The sequence below is a fragment of the Talpa europaea genome (genome assembly GCF_964194135.1).
Source record: "Talpa europaea genome assembly, chromosome: 7".
NCBI classification, from domain to species: domain Eukaryota; kingdom Metazoa; phylum Chordata; class Mammalia; order Eulipotyphla; family Talpidae; genus Talpa; species Talpa europaea.
In genome coordinates, this window is record NC_140074.1 from 82,326,075 (window position 1) to 82,339,548 (window position 13,474).

General features: G+C 33.2%; 1 protein-coding gene across 4 annotated transcripts in view; it reads right to left on the reverse strand.

Moving 5' to 3' along the window:
• NF1 (neurofibromin 1) overlaps positions 1-13,474 on the reverse strand; it is a gene marked incomplete at both ends in the record, with an annotated part of 273,922 nt that overhangs the window by 163,897 nt on the left and 96,551 nt on the right. For all 4 annotated transcript variants that reach the window (XM_084237353.1, XM_084237352.1, XM_084237351.1 and 1 more), the window contains 2 exons: positions 1,424-1,537; positions 4,608-4,742. In XM_084237353.1, coding sequence (XP_084093479.1) covers positions 1,424-1,537; positions 4,608-4,742 — 249 coding nt within the window. The remainder of the gene's footprint in view (positions 1-1,423; positions 1,538-4,607; positions 4,743-13,474) is intronic.

The window sequence follows — 13,474 nt, forward strand, 5'->3', positions numbered from 1 at the left end:
ATTGACAAAACTAGAGTGACAGAAATCAGACCCATTGTTGCTAGAATAGGGAATGGGATCACTGACTACAAAATGATATAGGGGAACTTTGGGGGTGATCAGTTTTATCTGATTATGTAAAGTTTGACAACAAAAAAACAAATTTAGGGACTGCCTGGTGGCAGAGGGGTTAAAGTCTCAGCACTATCAAGCTATCACCAGTCACTGTAGCCTGAGTTTGATCCCTGGCCAGAGAGCTAAACCACATGGCACAGCAGCCCTCTCCTGTCCCACTGCTCCCCTCAGCAGTGTTTTCACCAGATCTGCCTGTTCTGCTCCTCACTCTGTCTCCAATGACTCTCCTTACCCCCCATACTTCTGGCCTAGACCCCAGTAATTGTATGCATAAATAAATCTTTTTAAAAAAAAAACAAATTTAAATAAACTAATATTGATCATATAATCAATATAATTTTTTGAAAAGTTAACTGCCTTCACACCCCTTAGAATGGCTATAATCAAAAAGGCATAGCTGGCAAGGATGCAGAGATATTGGAATTCATATATTATTGGTGGAACAGAAAAGAGTGATGTTACTACGAAAAAGTTTGGCAGTTCCTCAAAATGTTAAACAGGGTTAGTTATCATATAATTTAGCAATTCTGCTAAGAGACAGAGCCAGACCAAAACCTATACAAATATTCATAGCGGCATTGTTTATAATAGCCAAAAAGCAGAAATAATTCCAAATGTCCAGAACTGATGAACAGGTGAACAAAGTGTGGTATATCCATATAATGGAACGTTACTAGGCAATAAAAAAAAAGTATCCATGCTATGATATGGAAAAATCTTTAAAACAGTAAGTTAAATGAAAGAAGACACAAAAAGTTATACATTATATGATCTACTTATATCAAATGTCCAGAACAAAAAAAATCTATAAAGAAGAAAAAATAGTGGTTGCCAGGGCTGGGGTGGACAGGGTCTGAGTAGCAACAGGGCGACAAAAACAGGGGTGACAAAAATGCTCTGGAATCAGATAGTGGCAATGTTTACATAATCTTGTAAATATATTAAAAACCACCAAATTAAATACTTTAGAATACCAAACTTTATGATATGTGAATTAGATCCCTATTTGAAAATAAATGTATTTAGAAAAATTTAAGTCAACTACAATTACAACATTTTGAGTTCTTTTATTAAGCATAAAAATTTACAAAAGTTGTTGCTACATATAATCTAAAGCCAAGTAAATTCCTTGTTTCTCTATGGAGTACAGGGAGACACAGCACAAACCTACCATTTCCAGAAATGACATGGCTCTCTGACATGTCATAATGACATCTGTCACTCATAGAAACCACACACCAAAGAAAGACCAAGAACATACAGAGTTTAAACCATTTTTTTAAGAGCCTGGAATTAAATGTCCCCTTACCTCCATTGCTTCCTGAGCAATCTCAGGCATGTGTGACTGAGGGACCAGTTGCACTAGTCCTGTAATTAGTTCTGCTGTACTGCCTTGGGTTTCAGGTCCTTGTTTTCTTGGATTCTGCAAGAAAAAAGCAAACTTCAATTAAAAAAATCATATGACAGGAGGTAGAAGGAAGCAGGAATGGAAAGTGACTGCTAATGGGTATAAAGTTTCTGGTAATGACTGTACAACCTTATAAATATACTAAAAGCCAGTGAACTGTACACTTTAATAAAATAGTGAATTTTATGGTACGTGAATTGTAGCTCAATAAAAAATTGTGAAATTATAAAATCAAAAGTTTTATTAAGGATCTTCTTAATCTGTATTTGCTTATTAATGTGAATAGTATTGAGTAAAAATACTAATTAAAAGTTAAATATTAGCTTCCAATTGAGAAATTATATCATTAATATGAGTGCTAAGTAGTTTATTTTTTCAGCAACACTACACTAGCTAAATAATATATCTCTCATTTGAAACTCATTGGTTTTATCTATAAATGATTGTGCCAAAGGAAAAGAACATACATACTGAATGAGAAAGATTGCATGATTATCCTGTGCAGCCTTTTTGTCCAGTACAAAGGGTCTACCCAAATCCACAAAGAGGACTAGAATCCACAAATCCAGATACCCATGTCAGTCTTTTTCAGTGTGAAAAAACAGTGTACTAAACAAAGCAAATTGTGGTTGATATAAATGTGAATGTTGACCTACTTAAAGAGACTGAAATGTTTCCTAAAACTTGTAAGCATCTATTTGCACTTCAAGAATAACTGGTTCAAGTGAGGCCCATATTTTATTGCTAACTACAGATTCTCTCCCATTATGATTAAGATAAGACCTCACACCAGTACATCTATAATTCAAAACTGTAAGCCTACTTTCTGACATTCATATTCTTTAATAACCCATTGATATTTACTGAACACCAAAGATACAACAAAAAAAGAAAGAAGATATTTCCTACCCTCCTGGAGCAGATAGTCTGGTAAGAAAGACAAACATTAATAAAATAATCAGACCAACAAGTATACGATTGCAAATGAAATAAGTGTTACAAAATTACACGTTACTATGAGTGCATAACAGGGAAATGCGGCATATTTGGGGAGATTTCCTTAGAACAATGATAATAGCTCAGAAATAGCAGGAGTTACTATGTGGAAAGGAGAAGCAAACACATCATAAACTAAGGGAACAGCAGACGGGGTGAATATGAGGAAATATAGTAGGTAAAAAGGAGTAAAAAATAGGCCCTCATGACTGGAGTAGAGAAAACAAAGGAAATAAGAAATTAGAGGTGGTAGAAGTGGTAGGTAGAACTCAGACAGCATATGACCTTATAGGTGCTTGGAATCTGGCCTTAATCCCAAGAACAATTTCAACTAAAAGGTTTTTAAACTGGGCAGGAGAATGATCAGATTTGCTTTTTAAAGAAATCACCATAACTCTAGAGAAATGATTAGCTGATGTGATGGATTAGAATAGAAACAATAGAGATGAGAGACAGTAAGATTTCATTACTTTAAAAATACCATTGAGATAATGTCATAGTTATTCATACATTTATTTTATATAATGAAATTTATAATTTTATATAATGAGATTTATAATTTTTATATGCAAAATATATTTGAAATATTTACAATGAGCCTACTTTAACTTACTTATGGTAATGCTGAAGAAAAGTTGTTTAACCACTAGGTGGCGGCAAAGAAAATAATTTCAATTTTGAATTACTTCAGCTCACTGTATTACATACTTGGAAAATATCAAGATTCACTTAAATTCTAGTTCTTTGAATAAATTATTTAACAAATGACTTTAGTGCATTCTTTGAACCTTAATAAGAATTAAGGTTAATTAACCTTAACCTTAATTCTTTCATGACCTTAGTGCATTCTTTGAACCTTAATCATAATTATGCAAAAAGAGTGGTGGTAATTTATTACATGCACAATAACACCACAAATAACCCATAACAAAGGAAGATAAAGATTATTTCATTACTTTCACAGTCTCACTAATAGCTTTTATGATATGTCTCCACACCAAAGTGCTAAAATTTAACTCTATTAGACTACTAAATTTGGATGGGCTTTTCGAAGAGTTCAAAATATCAATCACAGGCCGCCTTCTAGGGTCAGTGATCCGCTGGAGAATGCCTTCATTTCATTCATTCATATTCATTCTTTCTTTCTTCAGAGAAAAGTATTCACATGTACGTTTCCTTAATTCAGGGGTTAACAGAACTCTTAAAACTATGGACATCAATTTGTGACCCCTATAGTAATTTGAAAAACAGGCAATCAAAACTGGAAAACCTTAACACTTAAAAAGCCTGCTAATAAAAAAAACAGTAAGAAATCCTTTCAGATGCTGCTTTCCAGAGAAACTCCACAGAAGGTAAACATGCTATTTTGTGAATTCACAATATTTAACTATTACACTTGGGACTATTACATTATTATATTAATATTACTAATGTTAACTATATTTTATTAATAGTAATAACAGCTATCATTTATTTAGTACTCATTATGTACTTATTTTACATTATTCCTAAAAGTATGACATGTACTATCATAATCCTTTTTACTATTCCTCTGGGTTATCATAATAGCTCAGAGAAGAAAACTAAAGTATGGAGAAGTTAACTCACCCATATATTACATAGCCTATGCTTTTAATCACTTCATATAACTATCACTCATTTATTTCTAAGTTCCTAATTATTTTGTATACTAGAGTAGTGCTCTCAGGAATCTAATACCCTCCAAGGCTGCTAAAAACAGAGTTGTGACAGAACTGAGTGTTACCCACACCCACTTTCATTTCCTCTCCCCCCAGAGTATGTACTTATAAGCAAAGTTAGTGGTAAGAGAAGGCTAATGACAGGAAGAAAAAGGGAGACAAAAAAACTACATTGCTTGTTGGTAGCAACTGGAGATTAAAAAACCACCATGTAGACGTCGTAGGAAACACTCTGATTTGAGGTTGCTTAGTTACCTCCACCACCCTATCCCAGGATTATGACTGAATATTATATAATTTGATATTTTATATAGATTTAGGATTTTAGTTAAACCCTATCTCGGAAGTTAGGATAATAATTTCACAATATTTAAAAAAAAAATACTTACACAAAGCAAGAGCTTTGGATCCGCATGGATTAGTTTCACCATGGACAAAAGAAGATACTTATAGCTTCTAGTCTCTAGATCCGTAGGTTTCTCTTTAAATTTAAGGCTTGTTACTTTTTCTTTAAATGTAAGACTCTAAAAACAAAAACATGACATTATCTTATAAGAATCAGTATTAGATTCAGGAAATTATCCAACTCTAAAAAGTCTATTATCAAAAAGCTTTGAAAAACTAAACAGACATGTTCTATACTACCAAATGTGTGAGATTAGTAAAACCATTCACTAGTCAGTATATGGTTGTATTATTAAACTTAAAAAACAAGAGAAAATTATTTTATAAATATTTATATTTTTATATAATTTAATAAAATTTAAATGAAAATCTATTAAAATACTAAAAGTTTCAATATTTCAAATCTGACTAAGTAAAAATCAATTTTCAAAAATGTAAAAACACTAGGGATAGAAAATTTAGTCTACAAATATTAGCTCTCACAAATACATACACTGAGCAAACTCATTTAACAAACACTTATCTCACATTCATATATACAACTATTTCCTAGAACCTGGGGCAGGATCAACTGTAAGATGTATCTATATTTTATTTATCACATAGAATAAAAAATCACTGTCAACTATAAGATACCCATAGAAACAAGAGGGACTCCCAATTTCAAAGATGTTAAAAACTAAAAATAACTACTTCTTAGAATTGAAATATGCTATTTTGGCAAGCTGTGCTTTTAATAGGTAATTGTAGCTTTGCTTTTTTCCTTCAATGACATTCCATCTCTCTCAAGTTACGGAATACATGTATTTTGTCTCAAGGACAATGATAAAATAGAGAAAGAATTCTTTGAGAAAGTTTAAATCAAGGAAAATGTAGGGATACTACCATGGATTCTGTGTACATATTATAATTATGAATATATTATAATTATGTGTACATATTATAATTATGAACATTATTCAAGAAAATCCACCAATTATATTTTATATCCAATACCACACCTTTCTCTCTTACTATAAAATTTCTCTTTTCCTTTTAAAAGGAAACAAAAGTATCTGGTTTTGACATGTATGCTTTTAGGTGAGCACATATACAAACATGCAGATAGAATATCCCACATCTGTGTGCCCATAATGTTAGTCAACAGGCTATCTTTCAAAGATAAAATAAAGACAAAAGTGTAGCTGTGTTATCTGTAACACAACTATTCTCAAAGTTTAAGTGTGAAAAATGCATTTGTTATTATGCCCAAGAACACTGAAAGTTCCTGACTCTCATGAGAGGAATAGCTACTTAATGTACAGTTTAATGCATAATATAGTCACTGCAGAAAATAGTAAATTTTACATAATGTTTGCTTTTATTATTTAAATGTAAATATCTTACCAAATGTATTTAATAAATACTGCTTTTACTGTTTGCACCTATTAGACTTTTTTCCCCATTATAAGCCAAGGTGACATCTTAGATCAAGGTGAAACTTTCACTGAACAAAATTTATTTCCTTAATGTAACTAAGTATAACTGCTCCTCCCTGATGCAGTCATTGCACAGAAACATGTATCAGATTACAATTAGTAGATATTAACAATTACTGCTTAACTAGTAACCACTTCCAAAAAGCATTAGTTTAATTATACCATCTCTTAATCTCAGGCAAAAAATGCAAATTTAATTCCAGTATGGCTACCTAAGAATGTAGACTTGAAAGATTTTACATATCTCACAAAAACTAACTCTAAATTGATTAAAGACTTATATATAAAACCCCTAAAACAGAGGAAAAAAGTTCTTTGACATGGATCTTGGCACTGATATTTCAGATATGACACCTAAAGCATAAGCAACAAAAATTAAAAAATAAACAAGTGGGGACTACATCAAACTAAAAACCAAAAATAAGCAATCAACAAAATGAAAAGTCAAACTACGGAATGGAAAAAAATTTGCAAGCCATGAATCTGATATGGTTCATATATCTCAATACTAAAAAAAAAAAAAAAAAAAAAAAAAAGGCAATTACAAAATGCACAGATCTAAACAGACATTTTCCTAAAGAGCATATATGAATGGCCAAAAGGTACATGACAAGGCACTTAACATCACCAATCATCAGGGAAATGCAAATTAAAACCACAATGATAGCACCTCATGCTTATGAGAATGTCTAGCATTAAAAAAGAGACATGGAGTAACAATTGCTTCCAAGGAGATGGAGAATAGGAAACCTTGATGCACTGCTGATGGGGTTGTAAAATTAGGTACAACCACTATGGAAAACAGTATGGAGGTTCCTCAAAACATTACAAATAGAACTACCACATGATCCAGAAATTCTAATAATGGAAATACATCCAAAGGAAACAAATACACTTCACTGAAGAGATACCTGTACCCTCATGTTTATAGAAATATTATACCTAATATCTAAGACATGGATGAATGGAGAGAGTTGTGGGCTCTGTGTATTAGTATAAAAGGGAATATATATAATAGTATACATACATTTACATATATATGGAATATTATCTGGTCATAAATAAAGGAAATTCTTCCATATACATTTGCAATATTGTGGATAGACCTTGAAGGCATTATGCTAAGTGAAATGAGTCAGACAAAGACTTTGTTATCTTTATGTGGAATTTAAAGTAAACAAAAAACAAACTGAGAAGATCAGATTTGTGGTTACCAGAGATAAGGGATGGTGGGTGGAAGACTGGATGAAAGTGGTCTAAAGGTACAAACTTCCAGTTATAAGATAAAGTATGAACCATCGCTAACACCCTATATGATCTATCTAAAGAGAGTAAATCCCGAAAGTTCTCATCACATGGAAAAAAACTTTTTTTGTATCTATATAAGATGATGGGTGCTAACAAAATTTATTTTGTTAACATTTCACAATATATACAAATCAAGTCATTAGACTGTACACTTAAACATACAGTGCTGTATATATCTCAGTAACACCTGGGAGAGGGGAGGAAGTAAGAGTGGGAGATGACCTTTTAAATTGCAGATATTGGTAGAAATCCAAGCTGGTATGCAGTGGGACCCAAGAAAAAAATTCATGAATCAAAGCATTCAAGAAGTCTATTATGGGCCAAAACTGCCTGCTAATTAAGACCATGACTGAATTATAAGGCAGGTAAAAGTATTTGCTGAGTCAGGATCTCTTTTAAGAAACAAATTTTGCAGAAATTTTAAGAAACAAAATGTGTATAGAAATACATTTTTTGAAAAAAAATCATACATCTAGCATTAAAACAATAAATGATTAGTGCTAAGACAAATATTTCAAGTCTTAAAAACACTATAAAAGTACAAAATGGAGAAGCTATGACTCAATGTTCACATGAAAAGGTGAGATTTAAATAACTGAAAACTCAATCTAAGATAATAATGTGGTCTTAAACTGTATTAATGGAAAGTTGATATATACACACAGCAGGCTAAAAGCTTTCATCAATTATTATATCACATATGGAACACTATACTCAGATTTTAATGTGTCATTTTAATTGGGGGGAGGGATGTTAGATTGAATTATTTCCAGAAGATAAACACACCAGATGCAGCAGGGCTTTGAAAGTAGGTCAAGTAAGAAATTCATTCATTCATTCAACAAACATGTACAAAATGCCTAATATATGCAAGATATAGTTCTGGGCCAAGAGACTAGTACTCAACAAGCCTGACAAAGCCCCCACTTTCATCAGGCTAACACACTAGTCAGGGAAGACAGACACTTGACTGAATGTTCACTAGTCACTAAACATGTAACTAGGTTAATTCATTTAACATTATTTGTGTCTCAATTTCCTTAGCTATAAAAAACAGATCTAACAAAACATAAACCGTAAGTTTGCTAATTGATACAAAAATCAAAGGAACCTTCAGGAGTTCAGGATAAATTTATTCAACTATCTGCTGTGCCATCTTACGACCATTTGTGGGTTATATAAAGTCAGAAATTACATGCTAAGTAAGTGTTGTATAAAAATAAACTTTTAGATTATTAAGACCAATTAATGGTTGCTAAGGAGGGGTTGGTTGCAGGGGTTGGTGAACTGGAATGGAAGTGGGGGAAGCCTAAGGGGGTGAACTGAAAAGGGGGAATGAATTCAGACCTTTGACAATGACAATGTAGTATAAGATACATGCTGATTCTCAACAATGAACACCTGAAATTTACATAATTTAATAATGCAGTGTTATGTGAATAAAAGAATAAATAAAAGGAAGAAGTGTTATATAGAGCTCCAGGAAAAGAGAGGATCACTGATGGCTGGGAGTGATAGGGATATGAGTTTCCCTCAGTTGAAGAAAAATTTCAAAACAGTTCTTTCCAACAAGAGATGTATCTTTCTCCAAAATATAAAGTGGTTATAAAGTGCAGAAACACAGATATTATTTTACCTTTTTACAGAAAGAACTTTCTGCTACTTCTACAACAAGATACAGGCTCAAGTATATCAGAGCCACAAATCATCTGAGGCAATGTAAGGATCACCCATGGAACATTTTTGGTTTTCATGACTAGGAATGTGGTACTACTAGCATCTAGCAGATAAAAGGCTTTCCACAGCATTCCACAATGCACAGGGTAGCCCCCTACAAGAATGAGTTAACCAGTCCAAAAATGTCAGTTATGCCAGGGTGAGAAACACTCATGTATTATCTCTTCACTATTTATTATGTATATTCACCATGTTTCCAGACTTCACGGTGAATCTCTGTGAGGTGACTGGTTAGCACAACTGCTTCCCTGGCATTTACCATGCTTCAGTAAATGGGAATACAACAATTTCATATTTATTGTCTGACTGTTCACTCACCAGAATAACTTTCCTGTTCTGAAAAAGTATTTCATGTTAATTTTCTAATTATTTTCCCTAGTAAGAACATCAGCTAGAAAGCTGTCCTTTAGCTCATGTATACACATAAAATATGGTGTGTGTATATATATATTATATATACATAATATATAAATACATGGATATAAACATCTTAAGAATGATTTTTAAAATCAAATGCTTATTGAGAATTTCAGAGATTAGAAATAAAAGCTAAACTCATAACAAAGTGTCTTCTTGGACCAAAAGAACTCTAAATATCATTTTTTTTATAATACTTCATTGAGATATCATTCACCTACCATATAATTCATCCATTTGAAGTGTACAATTCAGTAATTTTTCATACATTCATAGAGTTGTGCAGCCATCACTTTCTCTAATTTTAGAATATTTTCGTGAACCTAAAAATAAACCCCATGTGCATTTGCAATCATTTCCCTACCCTCCCACACTACCTTCCTAGCCATCAGCAACCACTAATCTACTTTCTAAATCTACAGATCTGCTTATTTGGACATTTCATATAAATGGAAATGTTCTTTGGTGCCTGGCTTCCTTCACTTAGCATCATGTTCTCAAGGTTCATCCACATTATAGCATGTATCAGATGCTTCTTTCCTTTTAGTTGCTGAATAATATTTCGTTGTACAGATGTACTACAATTTAGTACAGTGAATATACTACATTCACTAATGGACATTTGGGTTATTTCTACAATTTGTCTATTATGAATGGTGTGAATATTTGTGTCAAATTAAAATATTTGAATATTTTAATTTCTCCTATGGATATACTTAAGGAGTGGAACTGGGTTTATACCTAGAGCCTGAGTCAAATAGTGCAGGTTTAATCTTTTGAGGAACTAACAAAGAAGCTGTAATACTTTTCATTCCCACCAACAGTGTATGAGGATTCCTATTTCTCTAAACATTCATCACACTTGCTGTTTACTGCAGTCATTCAAGTAGGTATGAAACAGAATTCTGTTATGATTTTAATGTATTTCCCTGTGGCTTATGAAGGTCATCCTTGCATGTGTTTATTAGTCACTCGTATATTTTTTGGGAGAAATTTCTATTTAAAAGGTTTCCCATTTTTAAATTAGGTTCTTTTTATTGAGATGTAGGAGAGAAAATAAAAGAACTTTCCATTTATGTAGCCATTTATCTTTCATATAATCTACAGTCTACAAATATTTATTTACTTATGTATTAAATATTTATTTTGTGAAAGAACTGGGTATAGACCAGAAGTGTGGGGGTGAGATAATTCACCAGAAACAGAGTGGAGAGTAGAACAGGCAGATCCACTAAAAGACACCGCTAAGGCGAACAGCGGGTGAGACAGGAGAAGTCTGCAACGCCACGTGGGTTAGCCCCCTGGCCAGGGATGGAACTCAGGCCATAGTAGTGACTGCATTGAGACTTAACCCCCAGGCCACCAGGAAGGCCCCTACAAATATTTATTACTATTTTTAAAGATTTTATATATTTATTTTTGTGAAGAATGGAAGTGTAGGCCAGAGGTGCAGGGGGTGAGAGGATTCACCAGAGACAGAGTGGGGAGCAGGGCAGATTCATTGAAATACACTGCTGAGGGAAGCAGTGGGGGAGACAGGAGAGGTCTGCTGCACCATATGTGAGCTATCTCCCTGGCTGGGGATTGAACTCAAGTTGCTGCAGTCGGCCATCACGTTGATAGTGCTGAGAATTAACCCTTAGGCCACCAGGGAGGCTTCACCATACCTATACTTACTGGTAAGATAAATTAGATCATTTGCAAGGCTCAAGAAATTTAAACATGACTCATTTACTCATATGAGGTTAAATACATAGTTTGGAGTAGAAGACAGAAGAACATTGTTAAATGGAGGTTCCAATCACTTTGTTTAAATCATTAAAATAAATTTTAAAAATACAAGGAAATTTCTGGATCAGAAACCCCTACTACAAGGTCTTACGGAGTGTTTTGCAGTCTCTAATCACATATCTATCTGTAAGGGTGAGGGAACTAATTACAGCTCCACCAAGTGATGAGAGAATATATTTGGACAAAGGACGCTTGTCTCATTCAAGAACAAATCTCAAACTGTTCAGAGAACAGCCATGCCAAATCAGTCCATTGCTCTTGACAGAAAACTTCTCTGTTGGCACCCCTTCTAAAATGTCCTTTGCCAATGACTAACATTTGGGGATTTACTTTTCCATTTTTCCCTTTAAATTAGTCTGTGCCTTCTCTATAGTCAACACCGCTCCCCTTTATAAAGTGTTTTTTGGAAACATAATCTTCCCATCTTCCTTTTCTATTAGGGCTATTCTTACAAGCCCAAATGATCAACTGTGATATTTATTTTCAGTTTTCTTTAATCTTCTTTTTACTGAGATCCTTAGCAAGCTCAAACACAACCCACTCCTCGTTTAATGAAATGGGTTATTATATATTACATATCAATTTAACAGATACTTATTAAACTTCTAACATGCTACAAAGTCAAAAGACACTCACCTGATTAAATATTTTTAAGGAAAAAAAAATTTAGCCAAAGAAGATTTCTAGCAATAACAGCTACCAAGTATCAAGTGCTCTCTATGTTTAAAGCTTTTATGCTAAGCATTTTAATCCTCAATATAACCTTTCGGTAAGAGGCACTATTATTGCCATTTTACTGATGACTTAAAGAAGTCAATTTCTGATGATTACAGCTATCAAGCAGTAATGTTAACATTCAAACTTAGTCTGACATCACAGTTCTCACTCATAACACCTGCAGTACTTCAACAGGGAACTGGTTAATGGGAGGATAAGGAAAGATAATTTCTAAAATTAATGTGACAGGAAGAGAGCTCTTTCATTAGACAATTGCTTTTTAGATATGTCAACAAAAGCACAAGCAAAAGGAGGAATAAAGTGATCTTCTTCAAAATGAAAAACTTTTGTGCTTCAAAGAATACTATTTAAAAAGTGAAAAGACAACCCACAGAATGGGAGAAAATATTTATAAACCTGAAAAGGGACTTATAGAGAGTATATAAAGAACTAGGTATGACTTTTATGAAATAATGATCAGTAGTATGAGTTCCTAAAAGTAGTTAACAAGTAGAACTAAGAAACAAAATAATTTAATGTAAAACATTTTCAGACTGCCAATTAAATTTGTTCAAAAGAGTAATTTAGTATCATTTTCTTAGAGTCCTCATGCACAGAAAATAAACTGCAAAGAGTCAATGAACTGGACTGAAGTTAAACAGAACTGAAAATGAACTTCTCCACCATATTCTACTAGCAGAGACCATTAATTTTCTTTTTTTTCTAAAGATTTATTTATTTATTTATACAAGCACTGGGTACAGACAGAAGCATGGGAGAGTGAGAGAATTCACCAGAGCCAGAGGAGGGAACAGTAACAGGCAGACCGACGAAGTATACTGCTGAGGGGAGCAGCGGGTGCTGCAGGAGAGGTCTGCGTACCATGTGGGACCCTTGCTGGTGGCCGGCCGGGGATCAAACCGGTGCTGCAGAGGCTGCGGGCAGCTTCGCAGCCCAGCGCTCAACCACTGCGCCACCAGGGAGGCCTATGACCATTAATTTTCTACCATAAGAGGTAGAAAACTTAAAAAAAAAAAGTCAAAGTTTTAATTTCCCAGATAACATCCAGGATGAGTGATTCTGTAAACAAATTTTAAACAATTTTTACTCCAAGTCAATCTCTGAAAAAAATTAATGATATCTAGCTAAATAACATTTAAGTAGCTATTATTTATGTTTACCACCAATCAGCTTAGACTGAAATTTCTAATTCTTAAAAAAATTAAGTACCTGGCATTAAAAATGTCAACTGAAAAATAACTTTGCATTTCATTTATTGAAATATTATTGCCATGCTCTTTTGGCTATAATTGTTAAGGTTAAATAATCCTAAAATATATAGTATAGCAAACTCCTCTATTTGAACAACAAAGATAAACAATCCTCAGAAAGAATTACCAATG